This window comes from the organism of the source record quoted next, unplaced genomic scaffold (assembly GCF_019419815.1).
Source record: "Pyrus x bretschneideri cultivar Hongxiangsu unplaced genomic scaffold, Pyrus_bretschneideri_v1 Contig13, whole genome shotgun sequence".
Taxonomy (NCBI): Eukaryota; Viridiplantae; Streptophyta; class Magnoliopsida; order Rosales; family Rosaceae; genus Pyrus; species Pyrus x bretschneideri.
In genome coordinates this window covers 2734142-2753811 of record NW_025999424.1, presented here as the reverse complement: position 1 = coordinate 2753811, position 19670 = coordinate 2734142, and the positions used below count along the sequence as shown (strand labels likewise).

At 39.7% G+C, this 19670-nt stretch overlaps 3 protein-coding genes across 3 annotated transcripts; 1 reads left to right on the top strand and 2 right to left on the bottom strand.

Moving 5' to 3' along the window:
• The first annotated feature begins 279 nt into the window (after positions 1-279).
• On the top strand, positions 280-4737 carry LOC103933072 (NAP1-related protein 2). Its single transcript, XM_009342726.3, has 10 exons — positions 280-462; positions 1814-1936; positions 2039-2089; positions 2229-2303; positions 2487-2600; positions 2690-2751; positions 3105-3162; positions 3459-3515; positions 3771-3821; positions 4391-4737. The coding sequence occupies exons 1-10, from the start codon at positions 334-336 to the stop codon at positions 4442-4444; spliced, it is 774 nt and encodes a 257-aa protein (XP_009341001.2). The 5' UTR covers positions 280-333; the 3' UTR covers positions 4445-4737.
• Positions 4738-5962: 1225 nt separating this feature from the next.
• On the bottom strand, positions 5963-13224 carry LOC103933073. Its single transcript, XM_009342727.3, has 4 exons — positions 9837-13224; positions 9391-9662; positions 8639-9235; positions 5963-8520 (listed from the first exon to the last, which is right to left on the bottom strand). The coding sequence occupies exons 1-4, from the start codon at positions 13194-13196 to the stop codon at positions 6096-6098; spliced, it is 6654 nt and encodes a 2217-aa protein (XP_009341002.2). The 5' UTR covers positions 13197-13224; the 3' UTR covers positions 5963-6095.
• A 2199-nt stretch (positions 13225-15423) lies between these two features.
• On the bottom strand, positions 15424-19279 carry LOC103933074 (cullin-3A). Its single transcript, XM_009342730.3, has 2 exons — positions 18830-19279; positions 15424-17794 (listed from the first exon to the last, which is right to left on the bottom strand). Exons 1-2 carry the CDS (start codon positions 18988-18990, stop codon positions 15754-15756), a joined length of 2202 nt encoding a protein of 733 aa, XP_009341005.2. The 5' UTR covers positions 18991-19279; the 3' UTR covers positions 15424-15753.
• Between the last annotated feature and the right edge of the window lie 391 nt (positions 19280-19670).

The window sequence follows — 19670 nt, the reverse complement described above, 5'->3', positions numbered from 1 at the left end:
AGCGGAGTATTACAATTTATAAAAAGAAGAAAAATTGGACATCAGCAAAGCTTGTCATGTCGTGGCCTACAAATACAATGATATTTTGACGTGCCACAATGCTGGAACCTCTGACAATAACGGATTGGACATCAAGGGAGTTGTTTAAGAAGTGACACGTCACACAACACTACGGTGAGGATGTGAAAAGACTGTAAAGCCCTCGAGACGTCACTCTCGTGTACACACACGCACAACAATCAGTACAAAACCCTCTCGCTGATTTTCCCTCGCTTTCCAGAGTAAAATTAGGGTTTTGCTTTGCCTCCAGAGCTAGGGTTTTGCTTTCTCACGATGGTGGCGGACGCGGCGAAGCAGCCCAAGCTCACTGAGCGAGCTCCGGAGGACGACGCCGATCACCTTGACAAGGAGCTCGTGCTCTCCGTCGAGAAGTTGCAGGAGGTTCAAGACGAACTCGACAAGGTTCTGCAACCTCCCTGTTCTCTCTCTCTCTCTCTCTCTCTCTCTCTCTCTCTATGCTGCGTATATTTGTGTATAAATATATGTATTGGCAATTTGTATGTATAAAGGCGTCTGCATATCATAGCTCATAAGTGCTGCTCTCAATTTCAATTTCGATTTTATTTTAATTTTTGCTATTTGTATTGGATTTCAATCACCGTGTAGAGCTTTACATATTTTTAATTTCGTCCTTCATTTATTTTTGTGGTTTGGTTGGTGTTTTTGTTCGAATTCGAATTCGTATTCGTATGTTTCTTGGTGTTTTAGAGAATGTGACCTTAGGCAGGATCATCGGTTAAAGATAAATTGGGTTTTTTCTTCTTCCAAGGTTTAGTAATAAACAAGTAGAATTTTATATTGATGGAGAGTCTATTTAGGCATTTTGGGTTAGTTGTGAGTCTTGCCAAAACTTATTTCTTTCTTTTCGTCATTATAAAAGAAAAATCACGCATAAGCACTGTTCTAAAAATCTCCGCCTAGACGCGAGGTAGCTAGCAACCATCTCGATTAATGCCTAGGCATTTGAAAATTAAGAAAGGGCTCTAGACTTACTGAGGCACCCGTCTAGCTCGCCCAAACCCGCCCAGGCAGGTGCCTAGGTTGCGACTCACTTAGACAGAAAACAAATAACTTTCATTTTGCATTTTATTTTATTTTTCAATAAATTATAAGAGACTTGTTGAATACTTAAATGAACACACATTATATGTTTGTTTCTCATATTTTCATTATGTTCCAATACTTCATAATATACTGTCGTTCTATTTTATGGTTTATGATGAAATTATATATATTTTAAGTATAAACATACACTTATTTACACGAAATATAATAGATTTACTTAAATCCGCCTAATCCGCTTAGGCACCCGCCTAGGCCCCGTTTAGCCTTCTAGGCGCTAGGCCCCAGCCCACCGCCCGACTAGTGCCTTACGTCTTTTAGAACCTTGCGCATAAGATTGAGTGTTTTGTTTCTTTTTTCGTCAACTTCGTAAGAATTACTAGCATTTACAATTTGTGGGAAATGTAGTTAGCAACGTTAGTGGGTCATATACGGACAATGTTAATAAATGAATTTCGTACGAAACCTTCCTTTTGGATTTGTTGATTTGTGATAAGAAGGTTATTCTGGAAAATTTTGATGGGAGAATTTAAATAACAAGGGATGTATGAATGTGCCCGTATATGTTATCTTTATGCCTTGAGCACCTATCAATGTTTATATCAGAATAATTTGGTTCATTGGATAAGCTTAAGATTTCATTTTGGTATATAATGCTGATGAAACTTGAAATTGCATTGGCACCCCACAGGTTGATGATGAAGAGAATGACAAGGTTTTGGAAATTGAGCAAAAGTATAACGAGATACGCAGGCCCGTCTATGTGAAGCGGAATGAGATAATAAAAACCATTCCTGACTTTTGGCTAACTTCTGTTAGTGATCCGATATATTTCATATTCATCTTTTTTAGAATGTTTAATGGTTGATACATAATTTGGGCATGTATATAACTTGTGCATTATTGTTGCACGCAGTTCATGAGCCATCCTGTACTTTGTGATATTTTGAGTGCAGAAGACCAGAAGGTCAGACAAATACTTTGTTAAAATTTTTTACTTTTAGAGTAAATTTTCGTGTTTCCTCCTACTGTCTTAATTCTCTCAGCTGACTGGAATTGATCAATTCTGTGTATTTACCAATTCTCTTCTTTTCTTCTTCACATAGATTTTCAAGTATTTAAAGTCTATTGATGTGGTGGACTTCAAAGATGATAAGACGATAGGATACTCCGTCACATTTGTAAGCTCCTTCTTTTCGTGTTGACTTTACCTTGGGGACACGCACATTCTATTGTCTGTTCTCCATGCATGCTGCTTTTCTTTGTTCTTTTTGGATTTTGCTCCAATTATATAATGCCCATTTTTCTCTGATAGTGTTTGAATTACTCTTTGCTAATGCTTCTTTCTAATGCCTCTGTTTCAGAACTTTAATGACAACCCTTATTTTGAAGATACAAAGCTGACGAAAACTTTTACATATATTGATGGTGAGACAACAAAAATTACTGGTACTCCCGTCAAATGGAAGGAGGGCATGGTATTCACCGCATTTGCCACTTTGGCCCTTGTCTTCTTTTTTCTCTCTTCTTTTCTCCCTTCATAGAACTGGAGTTGTAAACTGTGTAGGGTCTTGCAAATGGAGTTACTGACGTGAAAAATGGAAAGAAACGACCCCATGTTGATGAGAGGTTATGTTCTTTTGATTCTATGTGTTCGTTTATAGCTAATCTGTTCTATTAGGCTGGGTTCAAGGGTTTATAAGCTATTAGGACCTCTTTTTGCTTGGCATAAAGTGAGTCCCCTGTTTTTTGTACATCTGAACCAAGAAGCAAAACATCTTTTGTACTGCTATGTATTCCATGTTGTATGCCCTTATAAAGGTACAATTGAGTACTACTTTAATAAGAATTAAATGCTTCAAATTTTTGTTAACATAGGAATTTATTACGTTGAGGATCTTATTTCTTATTTTTTCCTGTTTCCATATATATTTTGTAGTTCTTGCTCTTTGACTCACCTTTTGGCATTTTAATTATTGCAGCTTCTTCAGTTTGTTTAACGAAACTGAACATAAAGATATAGATGCGATTCATGATGAGGTAACGTCTGTTTTTGCTTATCTATATTCACTGAGTAACGCTTGTATGTATCTGTGCATGTTAATTTTTCATATGTAAAATGCTTCTTTTAAAAGGAAAATCACCTGATGGTTATCACTCATAACCCTCAAAATTAATGGTATTTGCTTGCCAATGTGTAGTTTTTAGTTATAGTTTCATCCTTTTATGGTTTAACCGTTGCCAATTCCTGCACGCTTTAAATTGAAGTTCAAAAAAATCTGCTTTTATTTTCCTTTTTAATCTTTACTGATCTTTCATTTACTGTGACATTGCAGGTGGTAGAGATAATCAAGAATGACTTATGGCCCAACCCTCTAAAGTATTTTAATAACGTAATAGTCTTTCTTCATGAGTGTATATTTGTTATTTTTAATACATCAACTGATCACTTCGGTTTTATTTATTTAAAAGTACTTGGTGACATCTATAGATCCCTTTTTTAAGGCCTTTGGAACAAACGGGATGGATTCTCGTCTCCTAGACTCGTCGGGAGTCCTAGTCCATCTCCAGGACGTGTTGGGAGTGCTAGTCTATCTACCAAGACTAACCCGGGCAGGCAGAGTAACTTTTTATATTTGTTGTTTCAGGAGGCTGATGAGGAGGAGGTCAATGAAGAGGATTCTGAAGATGATGAAATGGTAACGAAGATGAAATTTCATTGCCTATATGTTGTGTACATCATTATTCTTCTTTTCTAACTCATACAGAAAAAATTGTTTTTTACTAATGCGGGTTGTGGTTAGACCCGATGTTGAAAAAATGTGATGCTTACATGAATTACATATTCTGTGGCGTGTATAGGCATGTCATGCGAGTGATATATCCGTAGTTTAGTTGACAATTCGATAGGTTCTCTGTGTTTCTTTGTTTTGCCTCCTTTTACTGTGGCAAATGGTTGCATTGTGAAAATAGTCTGAGTCACTACATGTCTGTACCGAATAGAGTTCTTGCTCTTGCATATCGCAGTGGCACGCCGACGTGTTACAAAACCATAACAGCAAATTCAGTTCTGCTTTCGGAGCATGGTTTTACTTTTCATATTCATGGGCGGGTTATGAGAGGCTGGTCGATCAGCCCACTCATGCCCCACAAAACAGGATCCCATCCCCTCGAGTCTTACGAGTATATATTCCTTCTAGTCAGAGTTGATCACCTTGGATATTAGTGTGGAATTGATGACTAACAACTTCTGAATGCATATGTGCAGGAGAATGGTGACGAAGAAGATGATGAAGACGACAATGACGAGGAAGATAGCTAGATTCTTCTCGGGCCGACTTCTCTTTCATGGATTATGTCTTGGTCGATCAGCGATATGTACCGTTGTAGTAGGATACATGGGAAGAGAAGAGGACTTGTAGCTTATTAATCCCCCACAGCAGACTTGTCGCATATAAATTAGTCTCAGTTTATCGTTTAGGCCTTTTGGGTTTTGTTTTGGTGCGCAGAGTCGTTTTAGGATTGATGCAGCTGACCCCGTTTAACTGGATACGGCATTGTAGACGTTCTTATACAATTCAGTCTTATAGCAGATGTTGGTTTTAAAGCTTAAAAGACGTTGGTATTTTTCGTTACATTGGGGATAATCGAATCCCGGGGCTTAGGACCCTTAATCCCGACCAAACAACCCGCCCTTCCTCATCGCCTGAGCTAACCTCAAGGGCTTAAACCTTAAAGATCTTGTTAGCTAAAGATTTGCATAATTCCTAACTTTGGTTCTTGAGATTTGAAATCAATAGAAGTGGTTTCTAAGATTGTCCATTATTAATTATTTTGGTCATTCCATGAAAGATCTCTATTAAATAAAAATAAAATGACAAAAATGCCTTCAGTTTTTTGTCAAATCCTTTTGGCCTATGGTTTGTTAAATTGAAAGTATTTTTGTCATTTTAATCCTTATTTAACATAATTTTTTACGAAATGACCAACATGATTGATGGTGAACAATCTTAGAGACCATTTCTATTGATTTCAAATCTCATGAATCAAAGTGAAGAGTTATACAAATCTCATAAACCACTTTGGTTAAAAAACCAATAAATAAAGAAGACTACTTGTGTTGACCGCCGTCAACAACCCACATCATCGAGATTCCTCAAACATGTCAGGCCGAAAAATCGGTTCTCTAAAAAGCATTCAACTTCTGCACCAGACTCTCGGAGTTCGAATTCTTCCACTCCTAATATTGCTTGTATAAAAAAAAATGCAATAAGAAAGTTGGAATGCAGAGCAACTGTATTCCCAGCTGACGTGTACGTCAACATTTCCTTGAAATTCTCCACAATCTCCCCAAGTAGTGAACGATATGAATCCTCCATGGCTATTGTATTGTACAAATTACATCTTAACTAAGAAGAAAATGGGGATTGAATCCATCCCATATTGCATCCCATATTACATCTTAACTAAGAATTCAGGGAATCTTTGAAAGTATTTTTGTCATTTTAATTCTTATTTAATATAATTTTTTACGAAATGACCAACATAATTGATGATGAACAATCTTAAAGACCATTTCTATTGATTTCAAATCTCAAAAATCAAAGTGAGGAGTTGTACAAATCTCAGGAACCACGTTGGCTAAAAAGCCATAAAATAAAGAAGACTACTTGTGTTGACCGCCGTCAACAACCCACATCACCGAGATTCCTCAAACATGTCCGGCCGAAAAATCGGTTCTCTAAAAAGCATTCAACTTCTGCACCAGACACTCGGAGTTCGAATTCTTCCCCTCCTAATATTGCTTGTATAAAAAAAAAATTAAAAAAAAAATGCAATATGAAAGTTGGAATTCAGAGCAACTGTATTCCCAGCTTAAGTGTATGCCAACATTTCCTTGAAATTCTCCAAAATCTCCCAAATAGTGAACGATATGAATCCTCCATGGCTATTGTATTTGCACAAATTACACCTTAACTAAGAAGAAAATGGGGATTGAATCCATCCCATATTGCATCCTCTCCCAATTTCGGGATCACGTTGTCACCGTTGGAGCCAACAGCATCCTCGTGCGATTTAACGACCAACAAATACAGGTTAGAGATCAAAGGGTTCCTGAGAAACGGATTGATAGCTTTACCGAGTTCTGCAACATCAGACAGTAGATGCTTGTTATCACCAGTTTTCCCGTTGAGTACGCAAATCGAGAGGGTATGAAAGGCAAGCAAATTGGCATAAAGCGGCAGAAATGCATCCTTGTGGTTGCCCGCTCCACCAACCCAATCAGCTCCACCTAGTTTCGCGATGCGGTCCTTGGCAAATGCAGTCAACTGGCAAGAAAATCTGAGTCTCCAATCGCGTAGATAATCACTAAACTGTTGCTTGTTCAGAAAGTCAGCCGCCCAAGATTTTGAAATCGGAAGGTTCTCCAGTTGCGAACAGCATAGTTGACAGACGAACAGCTTTTCCTCATGATGATTATCGATCTCCTTATCAAATACCTGTCTCACAAGATCTCCTTTCGGCACCTCACGATTTGATGCATTCAGCACCCAGCGTAAAAGATAATCAAAATACCCAATCCAGTGACCAAAGATGGAAGATAGATGCTCAAAACAAGACCCGATCACTTTCTCCACTTGAGTCGGAACTACTCCACTACGAGAGCTTCCAGATCTTTTGCTCGTAAAACTCCCCTGAATACCAATAGCAAGCCTTTCTCTAATCTCATCATCTTCATCCTCCAGCAGCTGGATACATGTGAACCATATATCTAGTATTTGATGCCCGTAGAAATTAACCGCTTCTTTTGGTTCAAAAGTAGAGCATGAGTTTTCAGAAGGGATTCGGCTATTGAATACAGTGGAACCGATAAGCGCAGCTTGCTCTAGCAAACCAGATGCTATGATAGACTCTGCCGCTGCCATGCGCATGTTTATTGGCTCAGACGAAGCACTATGTTTCATAATTACGTTGGTGAAAAAGGAAATTATGCTATAAAGTCGGGTCAACTGATCGAACAAATCAGAGTCACTGTTGTCAATAAGAATAGAAGTTGTAAATAAACCTGAAAACCGCTTTATGCAGATTCCGAAGCAGCAGATGAGTGTTTGTTGAGCTTTTGCATGTCTTGTGACCTTGTACAAGGAAATCAACTTATCCCAAAGCAGAAACACAGAATCACATTCCATACTACCAACGTAAATTGTTTCCGTGCATTTTGCATCCCCAAGTTTCTGGAACTGCAGCGTGTTCCAAGTGAATAGAATCCTCAGTATGTAATATGAGCATCTGTGGTACTTCTCCACATCCAATATATTAACCAATGTCGTTTGGAGGTTAGTTCTGACCCAGTGCTGAATAACCCTAATCTCACTGCTGACGTCATGGGACTCGTTACCAGATTCTGTTGATGTTATGAATTTCAGCAGCCACTTCAATGTTGCAAGTCGTACTTCATAATCTGAATCTGACAAAGAGCGGACCAGCCTTTCCTGGAGTCCCGCAAAAGAGTTTTCCATTTCAGGTATCTCTGCATATCTTGAATTATTCTGAGAATACCTCTGAGGCGTCTGAAAAACATCTTCAGCCATTTTCTCTGATGCTTGAAACACGCAACTGAAATAGGAGACTGCTGCTTGTTGTCGGAGTTCTGCCATGGTTGGATCATAATATGAATGCCCGTTAGAAACCTTTACATCTAAGCATTCTGTAGATAACTCCAAAATTAGGTTGCGAAGAGCATAAATTTTGTTGCTAGTATGGCACGTCCTTGCAATACTGAGCATGTGATCCAGTAATTTTAGGAAAGAAGCATTGAGGATTGGACAAGGGCACAATCTGGGCTTTCCGATCCATGAATGCACTAAAAGAGCTTGAAACAAATCACCAAGAATCTGATCTTTCTTTGAGGAATCAGCCAGATTTCTACAGTTTGTATCCAGGAGAGAACTCAACTGCAGTAGAATTCCATGGATCCAATTATATGAACTCTGGTGTCTTCTTTCAGTTTTGTGAAGTAATAGGGACGATTCGGGAGTCAGTGCAGCTTGGTCATCTATTCTGGGCAACTCGGATACTATATTGAGGAGAACACTTGGCAGCTTCTCATTAGATACAAGGCCTGTTAAAGCTCTAGATGCAAGAACACGGACTCTTAGATTGCTTTGGGTAGAGCACTTTCTAATGAAGGGCATTAACAAAAAAGGATCCACGTCATCTCCAGTCTCACTTGCAATTGTTGAGGGCTTCAGCCTGGATAACAGAATCAAGACGGGGCACAAGCTTGGGTGCACAGCATTTTCTAGGTTGGATTCAGATTGTCCAGATATCCCGTCCGCAAGCAACACTGTCGCAACTTTCAGTTCCTTGAATAGAAATGGATGCAATAAGGGATACCTTCAAGGAAAAAGGATATTTTGATTAAGTAAAAGTTTACTCAGAAAACCTAATAAAATGTCAAAGCATTCAGCAAGAACCCATGACAGTAAGAAATAATTAGTCAAGGCATCCATACCGATGAAAAAATTCAACCCCAGTTAGTGCACGTCTTGACGACTCTCGTTTTTGGACATTAAGGAATCCAATCATCCGACGTACCAAAGCAGTGTATGCCTGACAAGCACTGTTCCGAACCTCCCAGTGGGGAGAAGAAAAGGAGCGAATTGAAACAATCATAGCCTCAGCAGAAAAACCTGAGGTGTCAGCAGCCAGGTTGGTATCATTGAAGGCGGCTCTGAGGACATTGAATGCATGTACAGTAGGAATGACACCCTCATCACGGATCTTTGAAACCTTGTCGCTAATATCTATATCTGACGGCACCAGAGACTCAAAAACTTTGCCCGACTTTATTGAGGGCAATTTACCCATGTCGCCATTAGAGCTGTTGGTTTCAACCAGACCCACAATAGATGCATTAGCAACATCTATGAGCCACCGTAGAGCCCGTGGGAGAAGTTTCTTAGGTGCACCTTCTGGCTCTGAGAGGAACAGTGCTATAAACGCAGCAGGAATACCTGCACTTCTCCTTAACAAGTCATCCACTGTTTGACCCTTGGCCACGGTTCTGTCCATAAGCTGCTCCATCCAGGTTTCTGTTAACTTGCAAAGTCTGAATGGGGACGGCATAATCCAACAAAAAAAAGTGATGAGATGCACAGAAACCGTATACATAATAGTATATAATACTACAATGTACAAACTAGAAAAATAATTTAAGAAAAAAAAAAGAAAAAAAAAAAAAAGAAAAGAAAAGAAGAAACATACCGGGGATCATTTGAACAAAGCAAACGGTTGCAAAGAGCTGTAAATCCGGCCCTTGTTTTATCAATTGCACCGTTGTGCTTCATCTTTAAAAGGACCTCCAAGAAGTGATTCCCAATACGTTCAAGTTGTTTCAAATCAAGCATTGCATCGGAAGCCACCAAAACTGAAGCATCAGAAGCACAAGAAGAGGTGGCTTCTGAATCTAATAATTCTGAGGAAGGGCTACTTGGTAAAGGAATCTTTCTTGTGATAGTTCCCAAAAGAAGACTCACCTGAAAATTAAGGCAAAAATAACATGGTCACATTGACGTACATTTACAAAACCTTGGTCTCGACAGTACATGATACGTACGTACTACAACATCATATATCCTAGGCATTTATCACATCAATGACTTATTAACTGCACTCCAACGCAAACCCATAAGTAACGCCAATTTAATTACCTCTTTCATCGCAAGCCAACAGCCAACCATTACACTTTGTTCTGATCGCCTGTTACTCTGGACAAGTCTGTAGTTTTTGTCTTCATCCTCCAACTGAGATGTTTTAACCTCCACCTCATCTGGAACCTCTGATAAGAAAGAATCATCATCATCAACCACTTCATCCATGTCCTCAGGGAGATGCCAAGCATCTGCAGAAACCACCCAAAGTGCCAAAGAAGTTATTCGCATTACAAGCTCCAAGAGCTTCTCTAGTGAATGTCTCATCTCTGAGATGCTAGACTGTGCTATGTCAGAGTTGAAGTCCAATTCCTCAAAAGCATATCGTAGAGTGAGTAATACCCCGTGAACAAAGCTGTTCCGACAAGCTTCAGAAAGATCCTTCTCCCCTTCCTCTATGGAAACATCCAACCAATCAATTAGTGACCTAACATATTCCATCACAGGATATCCAGTATTATAAGTTTGATTATCTCCGTTTTCCATGGCAGACTCTGTACGAAGACAAGCTACATTAACTGAAGCTTGAACAGTCCATCCTAGCTGTAAGACATACTTCCTGAAAATCAGCCTTAAGGTCAGAGCTCCAGCATCAGTTTCTCTCACTCGTGGACTGCAAACTAATTTCTTAGCCCATAAAATCACATTCTTGACCATACCTTCATCTGAAATTCCAGGAAGTGGGGTTGGAAAATGCAACAAGATGCGAAAAGAATTCTCTCTCAGCTTGTCCCAGCTATCAATTATGGATCCCACTAACAACAAAGTTGAATCAGGTGAGGTCATTCCTTTATTATATGGATAGAGCCGGTCTTCCACACATAAAGAACCATTTTTTTCTTGAGTAGCAGGCACAATAGACCAAACATTGAGCATTATTAGAATGAGCTCCATTGCCATTATTTTTCTCTTATAAGGTGCAGACGGATAGCAAGAGAAAAATAGAAATGAACTTAACCACCTCATGAAATAAAAAAGATCGCTCGCTCTGTTTGCTTCAGTATGTTCACTTCCATTTGAAGGATGCATTCCATTGCTGTTACTATGCTCCAGGGGTTGCCAGCGTCCCTGCTTAAATTGTCTCTCCAAGGCTGTTCGGACCCGAGCAAAAAACTTTCTGAACAAGCTACTCCACTTCATTTGGAAAGCTGTAGAGCAACACCTCATGTTCAATGGCACTGCTTCCCTTAATAACATGAGCTCTAAATGGGAAGGTAAACTAGCTGTCTTGGGATTCAAGAAAAGTGTCTCTGCAGCGTCCACGCGTAATGAATCATCAACATGGGTCAATGCCAGCACTAGCCACTCAACACAAACTTCAACCTTTATCCCCTTGATAGAAACAAGAGCATGTCGGTCGGGGAAATTTGTTTCTAGTTCACCAAAATTTTCATGTGCTGCGTAATCAATGTCCCCTTCAAGCAATGCAAGTAAACGAGATACCTTCAGCAGTGAAACTAAGATGGCCACTTTCTGTTCAACTCTCAGTTCTATGTTTCCATGATAGAGCTCAGGACATAACAGTTGACTTTCACCCTTGCTCAGACCAACTGAAATAAAAGCAAGCATAGCAAATATACTGTCCTCGTCCACTTCAAGTAAAATTGGCAGAGCATAAGTGTTCAAATTAGAGCGGAGCTTTGAAACCCCAGAAGCAAGTCCAGACAAAAATGGAGGCAGACAAAGCCCCCTATAAAGCACATAACCACCTTCAATACCATCACTTCTCCAACACTCGTTACGCAAGTCCTCAAGTAAAATCTTCAAAAACGACGTGAGAGCACAGCACACATCATCATCAATGTACGCATGTGCAGTCTGAAACAGCAAGCCAGGACTCATATCCAACATAGTTTTTGCACCCAATCTCTTTGTCAGTGAACCCAAAGGAACATATCTTCCCTTGCAGCGAGGACCCAGACGAAGAAGATCTGAAGCAATGCTTTGCAAGAATGACCTTATTCTCTCACTACCTTCTGACCAGCGAAGAGTGGATCGAATGTCTAGGAAGAGATCAAAAATGAGATGAACTTGTTTGACTGTTTGACTCAAAGGATCTTCCAAATTATTCCATATGATCCTCAATATCCGGGTTCCCATCTCCACTGGGATCGGATCATAATCCTTGGATGTGATGGTAAGACTAGCTAACATTGAAGTTTTTATTTGTTGCAAACACATCTGCAACACAGTCAACGCATGGAAGTTAAAATGGCTATCGGTAGGGTTCTCGCAGTAGTTACATAACTCAGGCAAAATTCCATCATACAGTATAGTCTTAACGCAGTTGCCACCACTCGTATGACTCTCGTAGCCATTCGAACTACCCTTTGACACATCAAAATGGGTATTAAGCACTGCTCTCGAAACCGCAGTAAGAATCCCCCGTATCAAGCAAAGTCTACTCATGTCAGATAAACTATGAATTTCGGTGTACATATCCCCTTTATAAGGAAGTTTGGCAATGACATTCCTCCTTTCACTATCAGCATTAGCGTCTAAACTACTAATACAATCAGTTGGGTGAAAAATACCTTCAATTATAAACAAGCCGAGCTCTTCGGGGCCGAGACACACTTGCAGAGCTGCACAGAAGCTCACTCCAGCAGCCACATAACAATCTCTCGAAAACGCCACCGACTTCAGAACGCTCAAAACGACAGTCACACTCATCTCCAACACATTCAATCGACCATCATTATCAGAACCACCATTAAACTCCTCGAATTTCGAAGGGAAGCGCTGAAGCAGATAATACAAACAAGACAGAGCCTCCTGGCATTGCTCCATAACGATCGGAGAAGGCCGAGAGTACGCTTTCGTCTCCGAAATCAGAGCATCCAAGCTCGAAACCGTATCGGATGCAATTAAAACGGCGCATTCTTCCACAATTTCAACCAAAAACCCCAACTTTGGCATACCCATTACCGATAAGGCGGACCGGGACACACAGAACCGCTTCCCCCTGCCGCCGCCGTAGTCTTCGCATAGCTTCCGATAGCACCGCCGGATCAGAGGCTGGAAAGTTCGCGCCTTTGCCAAAACAGAGACGAGAGTTTTATGCAGAGGCAATGAATTTTCCAGAAACAGAAGCTCCAAGTAAAACGGCGCCGCTTCGGAGACCAGAGCTTCGTCCCCACAGGCGAGTACGTCGCCGAAAGCAGCGGCGAGGCCCTTGGTGTGGTTGAGCTGGGAGTAGGTGGAGTTCAGAGAGACTAGCTCTTTGAGGAGGGAGAAGAACTTTGAGGTGGCGATTTGCGGCGGGAGGGAATTCAGGGAATCGGTATAGGTGGCGGGGAATACGACGGTGTTGTAGGTGTAGCGGTGGCGGTGCTGGATTGCGCGCCATTTGGAGGACATGGTTGGAAATTGTGAGCTCTGCTTGGAGCCGGCAGCGTTGCTGGTGTTTGAAACTTGGAACCAATATGTAGGGCATACGTCAGACCGGACAGGACCATTTAGTCTAATTGAATAAGCAATTGGGGATGTTGATGTTGAACTTGTGTACTATTTAGTACAATCTTTTTGTTTTTTGTTTTTTTTAATGAATAGTTTGAGTTATTGTATTATTATAAGGACGGATTTATGGCATTATTTTTTTTATATAATTTTTTACACAAGTTTTTATGGGGCTTACTTTGTCATGTATTTCAATAATTCGAACTGTCTATCTTTTAACACTTCCTCTAAATATCAATGTCTACCAAAAATCATCCAAATACGAAACCATATGATCATTGGATTAAAACAAATAAAGGTATAGTGAATAGAACTAAGAAAATGTAAACATGTGATTTTTCGTTAAAAATAAACAGTACCGAAAGTGTTTTATTAAAATTTCATTTAAAATAACACTACATCAATCAGTCATCGTATTGGGTTTGTTTATGGGCTTCCTTTAGCGTCCCTTTGCTGCATCAAACTGAATGAACTTGGGCCCGTATGTACGGTCGAGCCCAAAAATACCCCACCAGGTTTTACTTACAACTTTGTTTGGGGGCCCATAATCCATTTTTGTCAGTATGCTAGACCTTGACGGTCAGTAGTACTGTAGTAGCATGTAAATTTTGCTCCCATGAATTACCAAATGCATGAAGGAAAGATCTTACATCTCTCATTGAGATCTGAGGAATGAAAATGCCTATAAATACATAGTTGCTTGCTCTTCAGTCTTTCAATTGACTCGGAAAGAAGAGGTTGCAAATGAGAGTTGACGGAAACTGAACCTAATTCCAAAACACGGTTCGGTTTCCTCCTACATCTTATCTACCACTGTCTCTCCAAATCAATTCAACATTTCATTGTTGTTTTGAAAGCCGTATGTGAGAATTGGAGGGGACTAAACAAATTCCACCAGGAATTCTTACTTTGTTTGGTTTCCTTCAATATCTCATTTCCGGCTTTAAAAGCCATATTTGAGAATAGGAGAGGGCTAAACAAATTAATCTCCCGATGGAAGCTTCCTAGTTTGTTTAGTTTTCTCCAATATCTCATATCCGGTGCCTACACATAAAAACTTCTCAACATTCCGGTCATCTTTTAAAAGTCGTATGTGAGAACTAGAGGGAACTAAACAAATTAACCAAATAAGAAACTTCTACTTTGTTTAGTTTTCTCCTGTATCTCATCTCCGACATCTAAAGTAAATGGAAATTACCCATCATTTCTCAATTTAAAAGTTGTATGTGAGAGTTGGAGTGTGCCAAACAAATAAAAATATTAATTGCCATAATTTGTTTGGTTCCATTCATCATCTCATGATCTCATCTCCAACTTATAAAGTTCACTCCCAGACCCAAAAAAAAGCTTTTGTCTCTCTGTATGAAGGGAGAACACAGATTTGGTGAAACATTCATATACCAAAAGTGGCCCTCCATTCTTACAACTTTTAAAAGAACAACTTAATTAAATAAAGGAAAAATCAGCAAAATAATCAAAATAAAACTAAAAAAGAGCATACTATGATAACCAAAAAACTAACTGAGAATAAACTAAAAAAGGAGCATAATGACACGCCGTTAGCATGTGGCAAGAGACTAGTAGTTACATAAAGTCTTAAACTTCGTTGTTTCTCTCTTCGGTGTCAACTGTTGTCTCAGGTTTCCCAATGCTTTTTTCAGTTTATTGAGGGTTTTCTGAAATTAATCGGAAACTGATTCAGCTAACGATAATTACAAAATCCTGAACAAATTGAAGAAATACCAAAAGCCTGAGACAAGAGCTGAACCCCAGGGAGAGAAAAACAACAAATTAGAACACGCATCGACCCCACAAGATCAAAGCAAACTATACACAATGCTAAGTCTCCTAGAACCGGACAGAGATCAAAAGAAATCATTTTTGCGCAAAAGTGGAAATCTAACCTTTCATCGACATATTTGTCAAATCTTTGCCTTGCTTGGATCATCCAATCTGGATTTCATATAACATAACAATATTGCAGCATTTCCAGCTGATTATCCCACAAACAGTGGGCGAGGAATGGTATCCTCCTGTGAGCTCAGTTTTACCCAGCTTCTTGCGAAATGGTTTTCTTCGTCAAGGAGTACAGCAATCATTTCACAAGCTATTAATGACCATCACCATGTACTAACAGAAGCAACAGTATAAATTTTGAAGTTAACGAGCTCTTACAAACCCTGCATTGGATGAGCGTAAATACTGGTGCTCAAAATCTGATACAGGAGGAGAATGATTCTTTCCAACAAAGTTCCATCATCCCATTTGGAAAAGTTGAATAAACATGAGGAAAGATTAAGCAACAAAGATGCATTAATGTAACTTCATCGGAACCCACCCACAGCCTGTAATGATCCGTGAACAATATTCCAACTGACCAAATGCAGGATAAATCATACAGGCTTGTGCCAAAAGCTACAAATGAAGAAGAAAGGAACCAACCCATGGTTTTTTTTTTTCAAGCAAGGTACCTGTACAATTTTCTATCTGTTTTATCCCTCTCCAAAAACTCCCGCTCAATTAGGGACTCGATTCGTTTCTTTATTACAACAGGGTTGGGCAAGAATCGCCCCTGCAGCTGTTTCGTCACCTCAGCAACAATGTTATTGTGATCCAGGAACCGCCTTGACTTCATGATCCTCACAATTGCTGCCTCAATCTGGGGTTTCCTGTCTTCCTCTACTCTCTGTCGGGTTTCTAGATTTTCTGGTTCAGACTCCCTTTGCGCAACCACAGTACCGATCTTTACCTTGAAGAACTTGCTTGTGAACTTGTCATTAATGAAGAAGGCATCCTCCTCAGCTATGTCCTTGCTCATTGGCTCCTTCCGAAGAACATTCTTCCCCTTAACACAGGCCAGAGATTGCAGGCACCTCTTCAAGTCATTGGCTGGTATCTCTGTGGCCTGCTCAATTTCCTTATATGTCAACCGGTCAGTGTTGTTAAATAGCATCAGTACACACATCTGATATGTGGAAACATTCAGCTCATGCTTCTGGCCCTTTCCAAAAGTCGCTTTCAAATCAGCTGTGCCCATATTAGTTTGCCATGACAATCTCCGGCCACTATGGGTCCCAAGATAGTAATTCTTGAACGTCTCACATACCCACAAAATTTCTGCTGGAAGGTTGCACGTGGCACTTGGTTGAGTAGGCCATGAACCTGTGGTGAGGACCTGGACAGTTAGCGTTGGGCTATCGCCTAACTGAGGTCCCACAGTTGAGTAGAATCCATGCATCGTATCCTGAGAGGTCTTCATATCAGTAAACATACCCTCCAATTTAGAAGTAAACTGATATCCGCACTCTGTTTTGAGCTTAACAATCAGACTTCTTTCCGCATCATCAGAAACAGTCTTCCCAGAAAGAAGCCTCTTTGCCAAGTGCTGCTTGTAATACTTTTCAAAGACGTCTTTCTCTTGAAGATAACGGAAAAGCATCATGACCTTGTCCAGTACAACCTCTACATCCTCCTCGCTAACCCCTCTCAGTCCTTTCCGAAGCTTGTCATCCACAAACAGAGAAATGAATTCAGGGCACCGGGCATTCAAATTAATGAAGTATTCAAAAGAGGAATTTAGAGCATTTTGGAATGTTTTGTCATTGTTAAATGCCAAGTTGATAACTTTGTCATATTTATCCTTCAAATCCAGGAGACGTTGCACAAAATCTACAGGATCCCTTAACCTTTCTGGGTCAGTAATTAGCTGCTTACCAGTATCTCGGATGTAAGCGGTCATGACATCTCGTACTATTACAAGTCCATTCTGCACCCTGCGGAACAAGCTATACATTCTTCCCAAGTCGTCATATTTGTCATCCACAAGCATATTAACTAAACCTGAGCTCTCCATGTGAACTAGTCTGTTCATGTGACTTTCAATCATCTCCTTCTCCACCACATTAGTTATCTTAGCTTCACTTCTAGCATCCAAATAATGGGACACTCTCTCCATCTCTTCCGTTAAGCGTCTCTCAGCCTTCTTTAAATAGTTCCCACAATCGCATGACTCTATGAACTCTTGAGACTCACAGCGGTAAAAATCAGCTGAGACCTCAAGAAAATGCTTCTCAAAGTCATCTTGGTAAACAGTAGAACCTAAATCCATTAACATTTTTATAATATTCCTCATCAAGCCTCTGTTAATTACTTCCCCACTCCTTTCTCTGTGCACAAGCTCAAGAAGTGTATCCAAAAGCCTAGACCGGGTTTTGCTAGCATGGATAACAACATCCCTCCACAGGTTCAACCCAAGCTCATGAACAGGGGTCTTGTGGGTGCTTGGGATGAAGGTCCTATCCATGTACATCAATATGTCTCGGATCATCTGCAACGCTTTGTTATGCTCTGCCCATTTCCGGTTCAGCTCTTCCAGAAACAACTCTCCCTGAGCAGCTTCAATTGACTTAGATATTTCTTTTAGATGATGAGTCATGGTTGTCACCAAACCGGAGTAGAGTTTCTCTCCAAATTTGTGCAGAACCATATTATAAGCATTCCTGAATTTACGCCATATTATTAAACATCAGAAGCATAAAGTCATGTGAAACAAATAGTAATTATACATAAGAATCAAATCCACTTGCAAGTTATCTTTGCAAAATGAGAATACCAAACTGGAAATGCTAAACAGACAGAATCCTCCGCTTTCCTCAAATTACACTCTTACTAAGAAAAGCTTATCAATATAGCGAATCAAGTCATGGCACGAAATCATATAACTCACAAATGGGGTGGAAAATAAGGTCCAAATTTTTCCTAAGCAATACACAGTTCACAATCATTCCATAATTCTGAACTAATAATGGAATGACAATTAAGGTGCAGTGGAAGTAAAATCTATCAGACTACCAACAAATACACTACAAGGGGATAGAAGAGACAAGACTAACACTCTCTAGCATAAATAAGCACAAATGGTAATGTAGAACAGATATAAGCAACATAGATAAGAGATAATACAATGATATCCTGGCACCTCGTGATCAACCAGAAAGATATCCTAGAATTATCGTGACACGTAACTTTGGAAACAAATAAATATGCCAAACCTTTAAATAGCCTATAATCACTCAAATTCCTACCATAACTACACAAAGTAAGCTCTCACACTACCAAAGGGCAACATGCACAAAATTAAGAAATAACAATCGGGAAGTATACAATTTATTAGATACAATGCAATCCGCTGCGAGTCATCAACCCACTCCTTACACAAGTAGACCATAAGACCATCAATTACACCTAAATCAACATGTAAACTGAGAAACTGGATCACAAACAAAAAACTAGGGCGAAAAAGCAATCATACACCCCGAAAGCAACATAAGAGTACGATCATCATACTTAAAGCTGTATCTCACAAATTAATCAAACTTTAACTAATAGTGTTCAGAAATGAAGTTATCCAACAAACCCAGAACAAATTATCACCTCCTAACAAGAATCAACATTTTCATTACCCAAAAACTAGATCATAATTCATGCGTAATTACATATCCTTTTGCGTTAATCGAAAGAGCTAAGCAGCAAACCTGTAGAGCTCCTCGAAGCTGAGCCCGCTAGCATTGTGATTGTAAATTTCATGAATCGCATGCTCCAGGATCTTCCACGTCTTCTCAGCGTACTTCGGATCAACCACGACCCGATGTTTGAAGGCTTCAATTTGGAAGTTCCTCTTCTTCTGACCACTCATCTTCTCGAACAACTCAGCTGAAAACCTAACACCTCCGATTAACTGATACGCGGTCCCGATTCCAAACCCTAGAAACCCGATTGAGATCGGGCGGTTCGGGTACTGCGAGAAAACCCTGGCTGTTGACCCGAATTGGGGAGAAGATCAAACGATCAGAGCACGTGAGAAAGGGGTTTTGGAGATGCACGGGTTTGGGACGAAGAAATCAGGGGTTTCCAATTGGAAACGGGACAACCCGGGGATAATGATAACGGAGACGCAAGAGAGAGTGAGAAATGTCGACCGCTTTATTTTGTGATTTTTTTTTTTATTTTTAATAAATTTGGTGTTCTTGCATTATTATTATTTTTTAGCACAAAAATATATTTTATACTATAAGGAGAAGAAGTTCGGTTAAGCCTCGTAATAGACAACTTAATTTGATATCGAATTCGATATCCATAAGATTCGAACTTAAAACCTCTCACTTACATGTGAAGAGAAAAATTATCAGACCTTAGTACTAAATGGCTTTTTACATTATTATGTGAACAAGATATATGCTAAAAAAACTCTCTTAAGATGGAACTTTCTATACGTTAATTTTCATGGTAATATTATAAAATATTGTGTCAAATATATGAGTTGACAAAGAATTCTTAAAAAATCTCACTTTTGAGAGAGTTTTGGTAACATTTCTC

What these genes read in the sequence shown, in the direction of transcription:
- LOC103933072 (XM_009342726.3), top strand. Translation starts at nt 334, where the DNA reads ATGGTGGCGGACGCGGCGAAGCAGCCCAAGCTCACTGAGCGAGCTCCG. An exon ending in CTGACTTTTGGCTAACTTCT is followed by an intron (nt 1,937 to 2,038) that starts GTTAGTGATCCG and finishes TGTTGCACGCAG; the next exon opens with TTCATGAGCCATCCTGTACT. An exon ending in TCAAATGGAAGGAGGGCATG is followed by an intron (nt 2,601 to 2,689) that starts GTATTCACCGCA and finishes TAAACTGTGTAG; the next exon opens with GGTCTTGCAAATGGAGTTAC.
- LOC103933073 (XM_009342727.3), bottom strand. Translation starts at nt 13,196, where the DNA reads ATGTCCTCCAAATGGCGCGCAATCCAGCACCGCCACCGCTACACCTAC. An exon ending in CTTTGTTCAAATGATCCCCG is followed by an intron (nt 9,236 to 9,390) that starts GTATGTTTCTTC and finishes GTCCCCATTCAG; the next exon opens with ACTTTGCAAGTTAACAGAAA. An exon ending in GGGGTTGAATTTTTTCATCG is followed by an intron (nt 8,521 to 8,638) that starts GTATGGATGCCT and finishes TTTTCCTTGAAG; the next exon opens with GTATCCCTTATTGCATCCAT.
- LOC103933074 (XM_009342730.3), bottom strand. Translation starts at nt 18,990, where the DNA reads ATGAGTGGTCAGAAGAAGAGGAACTTCCAAATTGAAGCCTTCAAACAT. An exon ending in AGCTTCGAGGAGCTCTACAG is followed by an intron (nt 17,795 to 18,829) that starts GTTTGCTGCTTA and finishes GCGTAAATTCAG; the next exon opens with GAATGCTTATAATATGGTTC.